The sequence below is a fragment of the Acanthisitta chloris genome, unplaced genomic scaffold (assembly GCF_000695815.1).
Source record: "Acanthisitta chloris isolate BGI_N310 unplaced genomic scaffold, ASM69581v1 scaffold19419, whole genome shotgun sequence".
Lineage (NCBI taxonomy): Eukaryota > Metazoa > Chordata > Aves > Passeriformes > Acanthisittidae > Acanthisitta > Acanthisitta chloris.
In genome coordinates this window covers 4,303-19,417 of record NW_008693311.1, presented here as the reverse complement: position 1 = coordinate 19,417, position 15,115 = coordinate 4,303, and the positions used below count along the sequence as shown (strand labels likewise).

General features: G+C 39.6%; 1 protein-coding gene across 1 annotated transcript in view; it reads left to right on the top strand.

The window, feature by feature from the left end:
• The window catches only part of ICA1 (islet cell autoantigen 1, 69kDa), a gene marked incomplete at its 3' end in the record, with an annotated part of 36,573 nt that extends 22,850 nt beyond the window's left edge, over positions 1 to 13,723 (top strand). The window contains exons 6-7 of the mRNA XM_009083032.1: positions 13,317 to 13,442; positions 13,625 to 13,723. Coding sequence (XP_009081280.1) covers positions 13,317 to 13,442; positions 13,625 to 13,723 — 225 coding nt within the window. The remainder of the gene's footprint in view (positions 1 to 13,316; positions 13,443 to 13,624) is intronic.
• Positions 13,724 to 15,115: the final 1,392 nt, after the last annotated feature.

Below are 15,115 nucleotides of genomic sequence, written 5' to 3'. Positions count from 1 at the left end.
GAATAAACACAAGTCTGGGAAGGAAGTGAAGCAGTAAAAAAAGAAAAAAGACAGAGAGAGGAGTAAGATAAATGTCTGTGTTTGCATAAAGGAGAGGAGGAAAGCTATTTGGTATGATTCAATTTCTATGATAGCCGTCACTGAATATATCAGAAGATGGTACAACCATACTTTGTTTTTTTGGAGTGGGGGAAAAAAGGAAGAATATTCAACCCAGCCATAACCTTATATCCTCACAGGGGTCAGAGAATTACTCACATCTGCTGACTGTCAGTGCTTATGAAGTAAGCAGTTCTGACCATGACTTACTCATTACTACCAGGCTGGAGTTACGTGGTGTGTGAGCCAACAGGCTCAAGGCAGTAAAAAGTTTACAGGCCAAGTACTGAAAAACTTGAGAGGGAAATGTGGCAAAAACGTGACACAAAGAACAAATTTCATGTTTTGCTGAAAAAAATCCACAGAGAAATCCCAGTGCATATCCATGACCTGACTTTTTGGTAGACATATTTGTATCTTCTGAAAACTAATCCTCCATTGGGATTTAAAAATAGTAGTAGTTAATTCAGCATACCTAACAACATGTTTTCTTACCTTATATTTTTATATTGCTGTTAAAGAAAAAAAGCCAATGATGCCTGTTAAGCACTTGGTTCTATTCTCCTTAACCCATGACCATAGACATGGATTTCAAACAGAAAGATAAAAGCAGGCATCTGACCCAAAGTACTGAGGGGATAAGGACAAAGCTAGAAATTAGTTCAAAGTTACAACATAAGCAGGAGTAAATAAAAGCATGAGACTCTGTGTTCAAAGAAGAGAACAGAGAATGGTAGTTGTACTTGGTCTGGGATATATTTGTATCCTGAGCACAATGACCACGTCTTCAGTGACTGGAGATACTAACAACAAAACAGTATATGTTTGAAATTCTAGATTAGAGTTCTTTTTTGTGTTTAAGCACAATTTCATCTCTATTGTATATTTAATTCTGTTCTCCCAGGCCGCAAATTGCTAATTGCAGCACTGCAACTAGAGTTGAAAGTTTTCAGCAACAGTTTCTATGAAGATCTTCTGTAGAGATGTAGCTTAGCTGTCAGCCAGGGGAGTCTCTTGGTGCAGTTTGAGCAAGCACAGATCACAGTCCACATCTCTAGACTGAAAAACTGGAGCGGGAGGGCATCAAAAGGTGTAAGATGTAACAAGGAGGTTAGGAGAAGTGACTTAAGATGAGGTGTTTCTAAGTCAATCTCTGTCTCATTTAACAAAGAGAAGATGAAAAGTTGACTTGACCATGGTGTGTAAGCTGTAACTCCTCAGTCTACTCATCAGAAATATAAAAAATCATGGCTTGGATCTTATACTGGATGAATTCAAATAGTAAATAAGGCATGTATTTCAATAGTTATGATTAGCAACAAAGGAAATTGTTGGGTTTTTTGCTGAATGTTGCTTAGGTTAGGATTTATCAAACATAACTTCAGATACCTGCTGTGTAGATCTCTAGATCTACTCCCAAACTAATCAACAAGAACTCCCTTTATAGTCCACTGGAGAGAAACAGGCTCTTTTAGGGTAATACGAATTGAACTCTAGTCTCAGTTGTTTGTGTTGGCTGGATCTCCATCCACTAACACAGATCACAAGGTAACAAGGTTAGGTGTCAAGGTCTGAGCTAGGGACACTTAAGCACACCTTTGTGGAAGGCAGGGCTTAGGTTAAGTAGTAGTTTATGATGTTAATCTGCTGATTCGTTCTGGCCTTAAATTCTCTGGTGAAATACATAGCAACTGTCTAGAAATGCTTTTCTGAAAAACCCAAAGAGCTTCCCATAGCTGTATCAGGTATGAATGACCAAGGGGATACGTGTATGCAGTGGGACAAATTCTGGCAAAAACTGAGCCAAAATAGTGATGACAATTTTGAAGGTTACTATGGCAGTCAATGGCTCTCCTCAAAGAACTGCTGAAATGGGCCGTGTTCTACAGGGACATTTTGAAAATCACAAAATTAGAGAAAATATGGCATCCTTTTTGGTGCTTCCTGGAGTTTTAAACTTTGTCACTCATAGATACCTGAGTGTTTCTAATAAAGTGTTTTTAACATACTGAAAAAGTAATTTGATTTATTTAAAATAGTATAAAAATTGCAGTATATCTAAAAATAGTAGTTCAACTAAAAATAATGACATCTGATGTGTTTTTAAAGCTGTGAAAACTTACTACAAAGCAAGTATACACAATCATACATGTGAAGTTCACAAAGCCCTGTGCAAGGCCCCATACCTGGATCAGGGCCACCCCAAGCACCCCAACCCCATTCAAATACAGGCTGGGAAGAAAATAGATTGAGAGCACATGCAAGGGGAAGAACTTGGGGGTGTTGGTGGATGAGACACTGTACATGACCCAGCAATATGTGCTCACAGCCCAGAAAGCCAACAGTATCCTGGGCTGCATCAAAAGCAACATGGCCACAGCTGAGGGAGGTGGTTATCCCCCTATATGCTTCTCTCCAGTGAGGTGCCTCCTGGAATACTGTGTCTAGCTCTGGGGCTCCCAGCACGAGAAGGATGTGGGCCTGTTGGAGTGAGTCCAGAGGAGCCACGAATATGTCAGAGGGCTTAAGCACCTCTCCTATGCAGACAGGCTGAGAGAGTTGGGGTTGTTCAGCCTGGAGAAGAGAAGGCTCTGGGGAGACCTTATAGCAGCTTTACAGTACCTAAAGGTGGCATGTTAGAAGCAGAAATAAGAGATATTAGTGATCATATTCCTGATGGAAAAGCAATTACCCCCCCAGTTATTCTATAGAATAGTGCAGCATCACATGCACAAATGGGAACAGAGCACAAAGAAAATTATTCTTCTCAACTCCATGAAATCAATAGAAATAATTCTGTTGTACTGTCAGTTTCATACTGCGCATTAGAGGTGTGCATTGTATCAAAGCTATCATGTGTCCATATGAAATCTAGTTCTGTCGTATAATACTTTCCTTCCCTGGTATGCAAATATTCCCTGTCTATAGCATTTTTATTAGTCCTTCCAGAAGGGGACAGAAGGAAAAGGAAGAGTGGAGTTTAAAATCCTATGGCCTTACCCATGAGAAATAGAAAAAAGTGCACCTGACAAGACTTGGAATTTTATGCAGAAGAGTTCAATTTTATCTTCATGCCAGTAAGCCTATATTTTTTTATTAAGAATCAGTATAAGCAGAAGAAAAAACTCCAAATTCTCAGGTCAGGAGCACAGCTGAAGGCTGAAGTTTGCTTGAATGTGCTATCTCCAGACAGCCAGTGACAGCTGTAATGTTTTTCTAGCTGGTAGGTGTTGCAATAAAGGTTCATGGTGAAGCTGCATGTGTGAGCACGTGTGTGTGTGTGTATAGTACTATGCAGGTTTAAGGGAACTGCACCACAGCTGGCAGAGTGGTGCCAGCTGTTCATGGTCATGTTTACCATACAGGGACCTTTAGGTGGTGTATTTTGCAAATTAGAACAAGTGCCTGCTATAATGTTATAATGTTCCAGTGGGTTAGACTCTACTATCCCAGGGCCAAGAGTCACTCACCTGTGTAGATATGCAGTAAGGACTTGTTTTCTCTGCACAATCCTAGTTTAAGATCCGTCTCCTTCAAACACTTGGGCTTGTGATTAAGTATTCCAAAACTCTGGGGCAGGCTTCTAATTTATTCAGTGCTTATTGGTGTTGAGGTCTCATTGAAACTTTGAGGGACTGCTGTAATACAAATGTTAAATAATTATGAGCAATACTATTGATATCAAAAGGAATAGTCACACATTCAAATGAAAATGTGAATTACCATCAGAAGCTATTGTTCTTGTGTGTGAATTAAAACTATCACAGCTGTAATTTAGTATCCTATTTTGATTACAGAGGTAGATGAAAAATCCTGGGTTTGACTAAACTCATTTTTTGAGAAGAAAAACTAAGTCTAAGAGGGATTCTATCATCTGAATTCAAGTATGGAGAATTGAGAAAATAGCTAAAATGTAGCAGATTTGAGCAACAAACTTTGCATGAAAGCTTCTGGGTGTGGCGGAATAACATCTTAGCTATAATGTGACTTTTTTACTAGTTCTTTTCTCTAGACCACTTCATCATAGTGTAAGGAGAGCAAAATACATGTTTAAATAATGGAGATTTGATCTGATGGGAAACAAAAATATCATTATTAAATGAAAAACCTTTTTATCAATGTATGCTGACTTTATGGTCATTCTGTTTGCAGGCAGTTATGTTTCAGATTGAGTTGTTTGGCAGAGAAACATGATTGTTCTGGTCCCAGTAAACACAGTGAAATGTAGCCACTGTTACACTAATCCATATTAAGCTGCATTTGTCTATGTTCTGTTATGGAGTGATACAGCATTGCTTCTGCCCTTTGTCTTTTTTTTTTCTTGTTCCTTTGTGTACTTTTGCCTCTATTACTTACATTGAGTTCCAGGACTGTAATGAAAAATTAAATCTAAAATCTCTGGGTAATTATGGCAGGTATTTTGCTAGTAGATATTTGCAATTATTTGAGTAGGTATCAATTTCATTTGATTATGTTGGATATCTCTGTGTTTCAGTTGAATATTTTGTTTGTTTTGCACCATGAATGTCTCAGCAATTAGAAAAATGGTCTTCAGTGGTTGAAAAGTCTTTGTGCTTTCTTTTATCTTATGGTAGACTTTCCTTGCTCAGGTCTGTAAATAATCAGAGTTTTTTTACCACTTCAGGATATCAGGATGTTGTATCATTTTCCTTTCCAGAATCCTTATCTCTTGCAATGCAGCTGGCCTAGTACATCTTTTAGAGAGGCTATTTAGAAGAGCATGTAGTGGCAGGACAAGGGGGAATGGCTTCAAACTGAGAGTAGGTTTACATTAGTTATTAAGAAAAAGTACTTTATTCTGAGGGTGGTGAGGCACTGAAACAGGTTGCCCAGAGAAGCTGTGGATGCCCTGTCCCTAGAAGTGTTTAAGACCAGGTTGGATGGCGCTCTGAACAAACTGGTCTAGTGAAAGGTGTCCCTGCCCATGGCAGGAGGGTTGGACCTAGATTTAAGGTCCTTTCCAACCCAGGTTGTTCTGTGATATTCTGTGGTATCTTTAATTCAGCTTTCACTTATCTACAGTCTTTCCACCTGAATTTGCTGGTGCATTTAAGCTACCCTGACAAAGGGCACAACATCTTTTTGACAGCTGTTTCAAAGTGTTTTTTTCTGGTACTGCTGTAGCAACTGGGCATCTGAGTCATAGGTAGCAACTCCACTCTGCTAGTTTTGCATAGGAAAAGAAGACGAAGGGAGTCTGTACAGCAGCTGCACCTGCAGGTTTTTTTCTCCTCACACAGGCATAACTTCGCTTTCAAAGCTGATGTATCAGTTGTTCTTTCATGGCAGAAAGGCAAACAGTACTTTTCATAGAATCATAGTATGGTTTTGGTTGGAAGGGACCCTTAAAGAACATCTAGTTCCAACCCCCCTGCTGTGGGCAGGGACATCTCCTGCTAGAAGGTGTTCTGTCGATTTCCAGACTGAGACTGGTAAACATGCAAAGGTAATAAGTCCTTTTTATGAATTGCATCATGACTGCAAATTTGCTTAACCAAGCTTAATAGAATGAGATTTGTGGAGGTGCTTGTACAAGCACAGACAATCATAATTAAGTCCAAACAAATAAATATAAGAAGCGTATTATTGGAACTTACTCTCCACTAAAGTTATCTGATTTGATATCTCAAGAATATTTTCATTTCTTGAGCAAATGTGATGTATATCTACTTGGCTTCAGACTTATAAGGCATTATTTAGATCTGTTTATACTGTCCAAGTAGTTTTCCGTTTTAGCTAAGCATGTCTCCCTTTATAAATTTCATTTCCTAAAATTATTTTTACCAGTGTTTCTCAGCAGATGATAAATGAAGATTTTAATAACCAGAGCTGAAGCAGACAAACAGAAGTATGCTACCTCTTCTTTAACCACTGTTCTTATGTGCTATTCCTAGAAATTGATGGAGCAGAGATTAATGAATGCAATAAATACTATTCCAACCCAAGGGAACTGTTGAGTCAAAGTATAGTCTGCAAAATGTAGAACATACCAAAGCACACTGAAATCAGGTTTCATACTGTGCAAGATGTTGGAAACCCTTACATTACACATGGAAAAGTTTAGTCACAGGCATTATTTGTATAAAACATTACCTTTTCTGTTCTCTGACTATGCACCATCAATCTTGAATTAAAAGAAAAAAGGGAAAAATAAATCAGTAAGTACTTGGATATGTTCATGTGAAATTGTAATGGGTGCTCCTTGTCAAAACACCACTCAAGAGATTAAGTTATTACAGTTTTGTGGAACTGAGGACCTAGTTCCTTATGCTTCCTGTGCTATATACAGAAATACTGTAAGATACATTCTACACTAAATACTTGGCCCTCAAACTACAGCCTACTTCAGTTTGATTTCATTTTCACGTAGTCTTTATGACAGTCAGGTATGCCAGAAGGTGCTACGCTTACTTAATGCAGAGATTTGTGCTTATTCCATCTGCTGGTAGAATTTACCCAGAGTCCCCAACAGGAAGATTTGCTATATTCCAGGCGTTTTTCCCTCTTGATTTACTTACCCCCCTCCTTCCAGCCTATACACACACTGTGCATGCTTTTCAGATCGAGTAAGTGAGAGGTTGGGTGACAAATTAGACTGAAAGCATTTGTTTCTGCTTCTATGCTGGAAATGTTGAGATAAAAATATACCCTATGTAAAGTGAGTTAGTGCATTTATCTGACATAAGTTAATTTTGGGGATGATGCTTCACTAGCTGAATTGTCCCTGATATTAGGCTAATACTGAAAATAATTTTTTTCTTTTATGGGAGACTAAAAGAAACTAATAACACAGGTGTACTGTGGAGAACATAAAGATTCCTTGAAAATGTGTGACAAATCTGTATTTTAGTAACTGAACATAATGAATAGGGGTTTTTAACTGGGTCTGAACATATTTTTATTTTTTTATGATAGCATGCTTGGAGATTAGGATTTTTCTGTTTTAATGTAGGTTTCCAGCATGCCTGCTGGACAGCAGCTCTGCGGAAAAGGACCTGGGGGTCCTGGTGGGCAACAAACTGTCCATGAGCCAGCAGTATGACCTTGTGGCCAAGGAGGCCAATGGTGTCCTGAGATGCATTAGGAAGAGCATTGCCAGCAGGTCAAGGGAGGTGATCCTGCCCCTCAACTCGGCCCTAGTGAGGGCTGTGTCCAGTTCTGGGCTCCTCAGTACAAGAGGGACATGGAGCTCCTGGGGCAGGTCCAGTGGAGGGAAGTTTAGTTTAAGGGATCTCTCTTATTAGAAAAGGCTGAGGGAGCTGGGCTTCTTCAGCCTGAAGAAGAGATAACTGAGAGGGAATCAATGTGTATGAGTATCTGAAGGGAAAGTGTTAAGAGAATGGAACCAGGCTCTTCTCAGAGATGCCAAGCAATAGGAGAAGAGACAAAAAGGCAGAAACTCATGCACAGGAAGTTCCACCTGAATATGGGGAACAATGTCTTTATTGTGCCAGTGATTGAACACTGTAACAGATTGCCCAGAGAGGTTGTGGATTCTCCCTGACTGGAGGTATTCAAGAACCATCTGGACACAGTTTGTGCAGTGTGCTCTAGGATGACCCTGCTGGAGCAGGAAGGTTGGACCAGATGACCAACTGTGGTCCCTTTCAACCTGACCCACTCTGTTATTCTGTTTAGGAACCTGTGTTAGCAAATATTTGCCCTTATAATCGAGCATTCTAGAATCTGACTTTTCAGCCCCTGGCATTTAGGATTTTAGCATTACTTTATTTACTTATATATTTTAGTGTTTTGAAATTGTTTCAATTTTATCTGGCATCTTATATTTTATCAAGCTATTGATTTAATAAGATATTGCTCTCCAAAGTTACATTTTCTTCTGTGCTCTCTATGAATATTGTACTTAGATGTTTGCATTATGAAATTAAAAGCAGGTTGCTCCAAGCTGCTGCTTAGAATAAGAAAAAAATTGAAAGTAATAATCTTTTTTATGTCAGTAGTACCATAAGATTTTCTTGTTAAGCATAAACCTCACATCTAACACCTACAGTTTCAGATGCTTAGAAACTGTTATCACAAGATGTTCAGTTGTGTTTGGATCAGGGCAGTTCTCTTATGGTCAGTCAAATCCTGACAGTTTTCAATCCAGGATTTTTAAGAAATTTTTTATGTTCAGCTTTAATGACTTTAAATATATGACCTCATAACAACTTTTCAATATTTGAAGGGCCTACAAGGGAGCCGGAGAGGGACTCCTTGTTGGGAACTGCAGTGATGGGACAAGAGGTAATGGGTTCAAGTTGAAAGAGGGGAAGTTTAGGTTAGATATTAGAAAAAGTTTTTTACCATAAAGGTAGTGAGACACTGGCACAGGTTGCCCAGAGAAGTGGTGGCTGCCCCGACCCTGGTGGTGGTCAAGGCCAGGCTGGGTGAGGCTTTGAGCAACCTGGTCTAGTGGGGAGGTGTTCCTGCCCATGGCAGTGGGGTTTGGGACTAGAAGGATCTGTAAGGTCCATTCCAATCCCTATGATTCTATGAATAAAAATTTGCAAGACTGAGACCACAGTGAGGTCCTGTTTCTTATGTCTTAGAGAGTAATTGCAGAGAAAGGAGAAGATTAATATGTATTATATCAGCTTTCCCTTGAGTAGCAAATGAAAGGTTCATTCTCATAACTTGTGTGCTATTAAGTAGATTATGCTTTGTAAGCACTAAGATTTTATACCTAATTCCTGAGACCGCAAGTAATCTTAAAAGATGTCTAAAAATAATTTGAATTGAAAATGCATTGATTGGCACAGATAAAAGGCAAAGGGTCATGCAGTGTTCTTCCTTGGTTGGCCTGCGCTGCTGCAGGAATAAAAGGGGAGTATTTCTGCTCAGTAAACATTTAAATATATCAAAAAGCATCCTTAATTTAATAGTTCTAATAGCATTGCATCTTCCCTGGTTGGCAAGAGAAATGTGTGGCATTTGGTAACACAGCATTAAGTATCTCAAATCATCTGTATGAGCATGACAGACATATGGGTTTGTATTCCACACTGTGTTGTGGATCACCTCTTTCTCTTCACAAATGCTCTAGCTGTTAAGAGAGACACTAATTACATGTTCAGTTAAGAAAAATGCTTACATTGTTCCTTGCTAAATGTCCCTGAAGGATGTGCTACAACTCAAATTTTACAGGTGTTTTTGTTTTATGGATTTTTTTTTCTCCTTTGTTTACGGAGTCGAAGACATGAGGTAGACTGAAATCCCTGTCTGTTGTATAAAATCTTGTGCAGATTTGCAGTTGTAGAGATTAAGAATTGCGTTTAGTAGTACTTTTTTTTTTTATTGTGGCTCAACCTCTCTGACAGAGTATTTATATTCCCCAGAACTAACATTCTTTGCTTACTTGGACTTTCAGTCTACAAAGCCACAGCTGTTCTTACTGTGCATTCATCAGTGCTGTGATATACTGAATAGGAAAGGGATTCTGATCTCAGCTGCACCATTGTAAAATATAGTTTTGTATGTGCCACATTTCCACTGACATCAGTTGAATTTCTCAGGCTACAACTGAGATTAGTTTTTCCAAAGGCCTACAACATCTCTTACTTAAATCCTTACCTGTTGTAGCAATTCTTTCTGGCAAAAGATGCTGGTAATCTTGTATTTGGATTTCATTTAGAAGTTCCTTTGCACAGGCCCCTGATTTTTTTTCACAGCACTCCCTTTTAGACTGAAGCTGTAAATCTGTGCTCTCAGACACTTGCAGCTAAAGCAAATAAAGGATTTGAAGACCTAACACAGGACAAATATGTTTGTCCAGCACTGGATAAGGCTTTCTCTTTCTGCCATTGCTCCCATCTTCCTTCACTGCTGCTTAATTCTGGAAGTCCATAAGCTCTGTACCCACCTGCTGTTTTGGCTAGACACTTGTGTGTGGAGTGGCACTCCTGGCATGGATAGCACGGTGCCTTGTCTGGGGTTGCACCAGGCACAAGCTAAAAAGAAGTAGTATAACATCCCTCCAGGGTCCAAAACTAAGAGGCAGCCTCAGCTCATGCCAGTGTAGTTATGACTAGGTAAGGCTTTTCATGAAATACTGTACTTTGTAGGGAGATATCTTGGCAGTAGCTGCTTCTGGCTTTTTATGTCATAACTTAGTATTTGTCATGATTGCCTAAAAAGATAAAGCCATGGGAGCAATTTCCTCCTTCCTGAGGGAATTCAAATCTGTCTCTACCGTACCAAAACATCTCCAAACTACCCAAGAACCCTTCCATCTCTGGACACCCCTCTTTTGTTTGCAAAAACAGCAAAGCAAGTCATCAGTAAGACGTAGTCATGTGGTTAGAGCACTGGGTCAGGTCAGACGTTTGAGGTGTAGTTGTTATTAGCAGAACTCAAGACCTGTTCATTGATTGCTTGGTGTAATATGTGGAGTTATCCTGGAAGACTTCCTCTTCTAGATGAATGCATTAACCACAGAGGTGTTTTGTAAAGGCAGAGTAGTACTGCTCTTTAGTTAAAAAAAAAAAGTTTTTTCTGTACACCATCCTTTCTACAATTAAAATCTCAGCTGTGAGATTCTGCATTTATGGAAAATTTTGAATTGTGATCGTTTTGTCCTTATGAGCAGATCAGGCAATGTTGCTTATACAGAGCCAATGTGATCAGTGAAATAGTTGCCACATATCCAGCAACCCAAGAATCCCACAGTTTGTGTTAGCCAGTCTTCTGATGAACTTGTGATACAGACCTTTGGCTGTTTTTCTGCCTGGTTGGAAGTCTCATATACTCTAAGTGAGTTTGGGAAAATAAGATTAGAAATATGGTAACCATAGCATTTCAGAGCATTGGTCCTTACTGCACGAGGGGCACAGGCACTTGCTGCAAAGCTCCAGATTCACTTCTGAAATTCAAAAGCATACAAGTCTGTCAAATTTCTTTTGATTAAGTCTGCATATTCTGGACAAAATGAGTTTGCTCTCAAAGTTAGGCCAGAAAAAGAAAGGAAATGCACAATTTACACTGAGTAGGTTTTTTCCCACTGTCAAATGTTTTATTTTTTGGGTAAACATTTCATTGTAACTGTGAAAGAGTTATAGGACAGTCATAATGTTTTGTGGTTTGTTTCTCATTTCCTTGGAAGAAAACCATAACAAAATTTGTTTACAGAATTTAAACAAATTTCTTTTGTTAATATTGTATTTGGGTAGTGTACAAAACTGTAATAAAAATAGGGAATCCTGGGTACAAAACGTAAACTTTCTACCCTGATGCCTGATCATGATGAGTATTGTTGTCAAATATGTACAGTACTTAATGTACATGTGTATGTATTTAACAGGTGGTAGAAGAATAATTTGATACATGAAAACCCTTTGAAACTGAAATTGCTAGCTCCTAAGGAAGGGGTGGGCTTGATATTTTTCTGATGATAATAAACAGGAAAGATACTCCTGTTTTAGAAGTAAAACTTTATGAGCAACATTTTTGTAGCAGTTCAGAGATATTGAAGTGCTATATTGTCAACAAGAGTCACAAATAGACTTTAAAGTTTGTCAGTATAATTTGTCTCTTACTATAGGTACATGGAGATGTCTCTGACTGCACCTGTATATTATGTAGTCAACTTTCACTTCCAAATTCATCGGTCAGGTTTTGAATTGGTATTTCTTGAAACAGATACCAATATGTTTTCCAATTATTCTCAGTTCTGACTATATTCCTGAGCTCTTCTTGAGTAGCCTGCCCTTTTGTCCAGAGTTAGTAAACTCTCTTTTTTTTCATAATTTCCTGCAGTCTCCCTGTTCAGCCAGGCCAGCCCTTTCCCCGTCGGGTTGCCTTACGGCACACCGGCACAGCTGCTCCTGCTCCTTCAGTACTTCCTTCTTGAAGTATGCCCATCCCTCCTGGACTCCTTTGTTTCTGAGGGCTGTTTCCCAGGGTACACCTTGAACCAGACTTTTGAGCAGGCCTAAGTCTGCTCTTCAGAAGTCCAGGGTAGAAGTTTTATTGATGGCCCTTCTTGCATCCCTGAGTATCGAAAACTCACTGTGCCCCTAATGGCCTCCAGCCACCACATCTCCCACCAGCCCTTCTCTGTGATCAGCAGGTCTAGCAGGGTCCCACCCCTGGTAGGCTCATCTACCTGCTGAAGTAGAAAATTATCCTCTATGCACTCGAGGAGCCTCTTAGACTGCCTTTTCTCTGCTGTATTAAATTTCCAGCAGACATCCGGCAGGTTAAAGTCATGCACAAGAACAAGGGCTGGTGATTTTGAGACATCTGCTAGCTGCCTGTAGAGTAAATCATCACCCTCATTGTCCTGATTAGGTGGTCTGTAATAGACTCCCACCAAGATGTCAGCCTTGTTGGCCTTCCCCCCAGTTCTGATCCACAGGCACTCAACCTTGTGGTTACCAACCTCAAGCTCTACAGAATCAAGAGACTCTCTGACATATAGAGCCACCCCTCCACCCCTCCTACCTTGCCTATCCCTTCTGAAGAGCTTGTAACCATCCATGGCGACACTCCAGTCATGCAAGTCATCCCACCACGTTGCTGTGATAGCGACTACATCACAACTTTCCTACTGCACAATGGCCTCCAGCAACTCGTGTTTGTTCGCCATGCACTTCAGCTGGGATGATGATTTAACTCCTAACTCTGCCTGCCTACCCTGAGGCTCATCTCTAGAAAGCCTGGTTTCCAGCCCATCCCCCTTCAAACCTAGTTTAAAGCCCTCCTGATCAGCCCTGCCAAGTTATGGGCTAGAGTTCTTTTGCCCCTGCTAGAGAGATGAAGCCCATCTGGCTCTAGCAGGCTTGGTAACATAGAGTATGCCCCATGGTCAAAAAAGCCAAAGTTCTGCCTGTAGCACCCATCCTTTAGCCACCTATCGATAAGGTGTGTTTTCCTACTCCTCTCCTCATCCATCCCTGCTACTGCAGGAACCGAGGCAAACACCACCTGTGCTCCTGTCCCATTAACTAGTCTGCCCAGTTTATTGAAATCCTTTTTAATTACCCTAATGCCACTTTCATTAATATCATCACTGCCAGCCTGGACTGCTAGCAGTGGGTATCAATCTGCTGTTTCTTTATTTCAGTGGGATTGAAGAAAATATGAGTTGTAATTTAGTCTGTTCAGTTGTCTAATTTCCCTAAAAGTTGTATTAGCTTGCTCTTTCATTAAAAGTGGGGAAAAAATCACTGCATAAACAATTGTTTCTTTGTTTGAAGGTTCAAGCACAAGTGCGACATGCAAAACTCAACTTTGACAAACTGAAGACTGATGTCTGTCAAAAAGTGGATCTTTTGGGAGCGAGCAGATGCAACCTCCTTTCTCATGTGTTAACAACATATCAGGTATCCAAAACGTTGACCTCCCGGTGAAAAATTTCCTGTTAATATGGGTTTTTAGAGGTTACCATGGCAATATTCAACTGTAAGAATATGTAACTACTATTGGAGGGAAGATGTGAAATTTGCACTGAAAATAAATTGATGATAAAGCTAACATTTCACTGAAATTTTATCCCACCTTACAGGCAACACTGCTTCATTTTTGGGAAAAAACTTCACACACGATGGCAGCCATCCATGAAAGCTTCAAAGGTTATCAACCATATGAATTCACTATGTTAAAGGTAAGGAATATATGATATAAATGAATGTTTGTCCAGTGATAACAAATAGCACATCATACAAGGATGTAGAAAGCACACATTGATATTTTGTCCATATAATGTCTGACAGTTTTATCCCTGCTTGTCTTTTCTTTTAAATACAGGTTTTCTGTTTAATGTCTTACTGACCAGTAGGATCAAAAACTGCATGTACAGTGCAGTGACTAAGGAATGTTTTAAAGGAAGACATTATTAAGGGCTGCACTTAAGTCTGTGTTCTAAATGCTAAGTAGGATTGTGTTTGATTATTCCTAAGGAATCGTAAAATCCAGCAGAATTAGGGATTTGTGTTGCTTTCCAAAATCCCTCAGGTGAATTAATGATATTTTGCCTTTGAATCTGTTTTTACAAACTCACACTCTAAGAACATCTTATTGGACTAAATATGAGTAACTGGATGCTCAGGGTTCCCACATCTGTACTCACTTTTAAACCCTTAATTGGGAAATACTGTTTTGCTTGACTAGTGGTATTTGCTGATCCTTTGTAATCTTTCAATATGGCATATGTGCAATATCTGACTGAAGTTTGAATTCAGAGTTTTGCCAAGTATCTAAAAATACTCAGCACTGTGTATTTTCCTGGTCACGCCTGTCCCTGCAGTGAATTTGCTTTGCGTGTTGCAATTCGAGGTTCAGTAGAGGAATGAGAAAACAGTGAAAAACTTAGTTAACCTTCCAGTTATCCTCATAGACATATTTGTCCTGTAGTTATTTTGGGCAATGCAATAACTATGTGATTGGCTGATATTGTTTGCATGGGAGAAAAACAACATATGTCTGATGGAGGTCTGGTGAAAGGGTCATGATTGGGAGGAAAGTGAGGAATGAACAGCATGCAGCAAAGTCACTGGTTGGAGAGACAACCCAGTTTGAATGTGATTACAAGTGATAGCTTCAATCCTTGAAATGGTTGTCATATGACATGTAGAAGTGGAAGTTGGGCTGCATTATGCTCTGTAGCCTGTGGCTACCCCAGAGCTCCTGGAAAAGAAGCACCTGAAGGTATAAGATGTCATTCACCCCAGGCTCCCAAGCTTGTCTGTACATGACTATGCTATATTTAAAGTTGTTTTCTAGGATGTGGGTTGGGAGGAAGCAGTTTCTGAACTTTGAAGTGCATAAAGAGCTTGTGGAGACTGTTAATTCTGCGGCTTGAAACATCACAGCAAATCAACCAAATAAATTTCAAACTCAATCTCTCCTCATTGAGGAAAAAAATAAAAGGGGGTTTATAAACTGTTTTATCTTACCTTTCCTCTGAAGAATCCTGTCTTGAAGGAGAAATCCTCATTTGCTATGAAGTTAACATACCTTTAAGCTTCTTTCTTGCATAGTCCACATCATGGAAGAT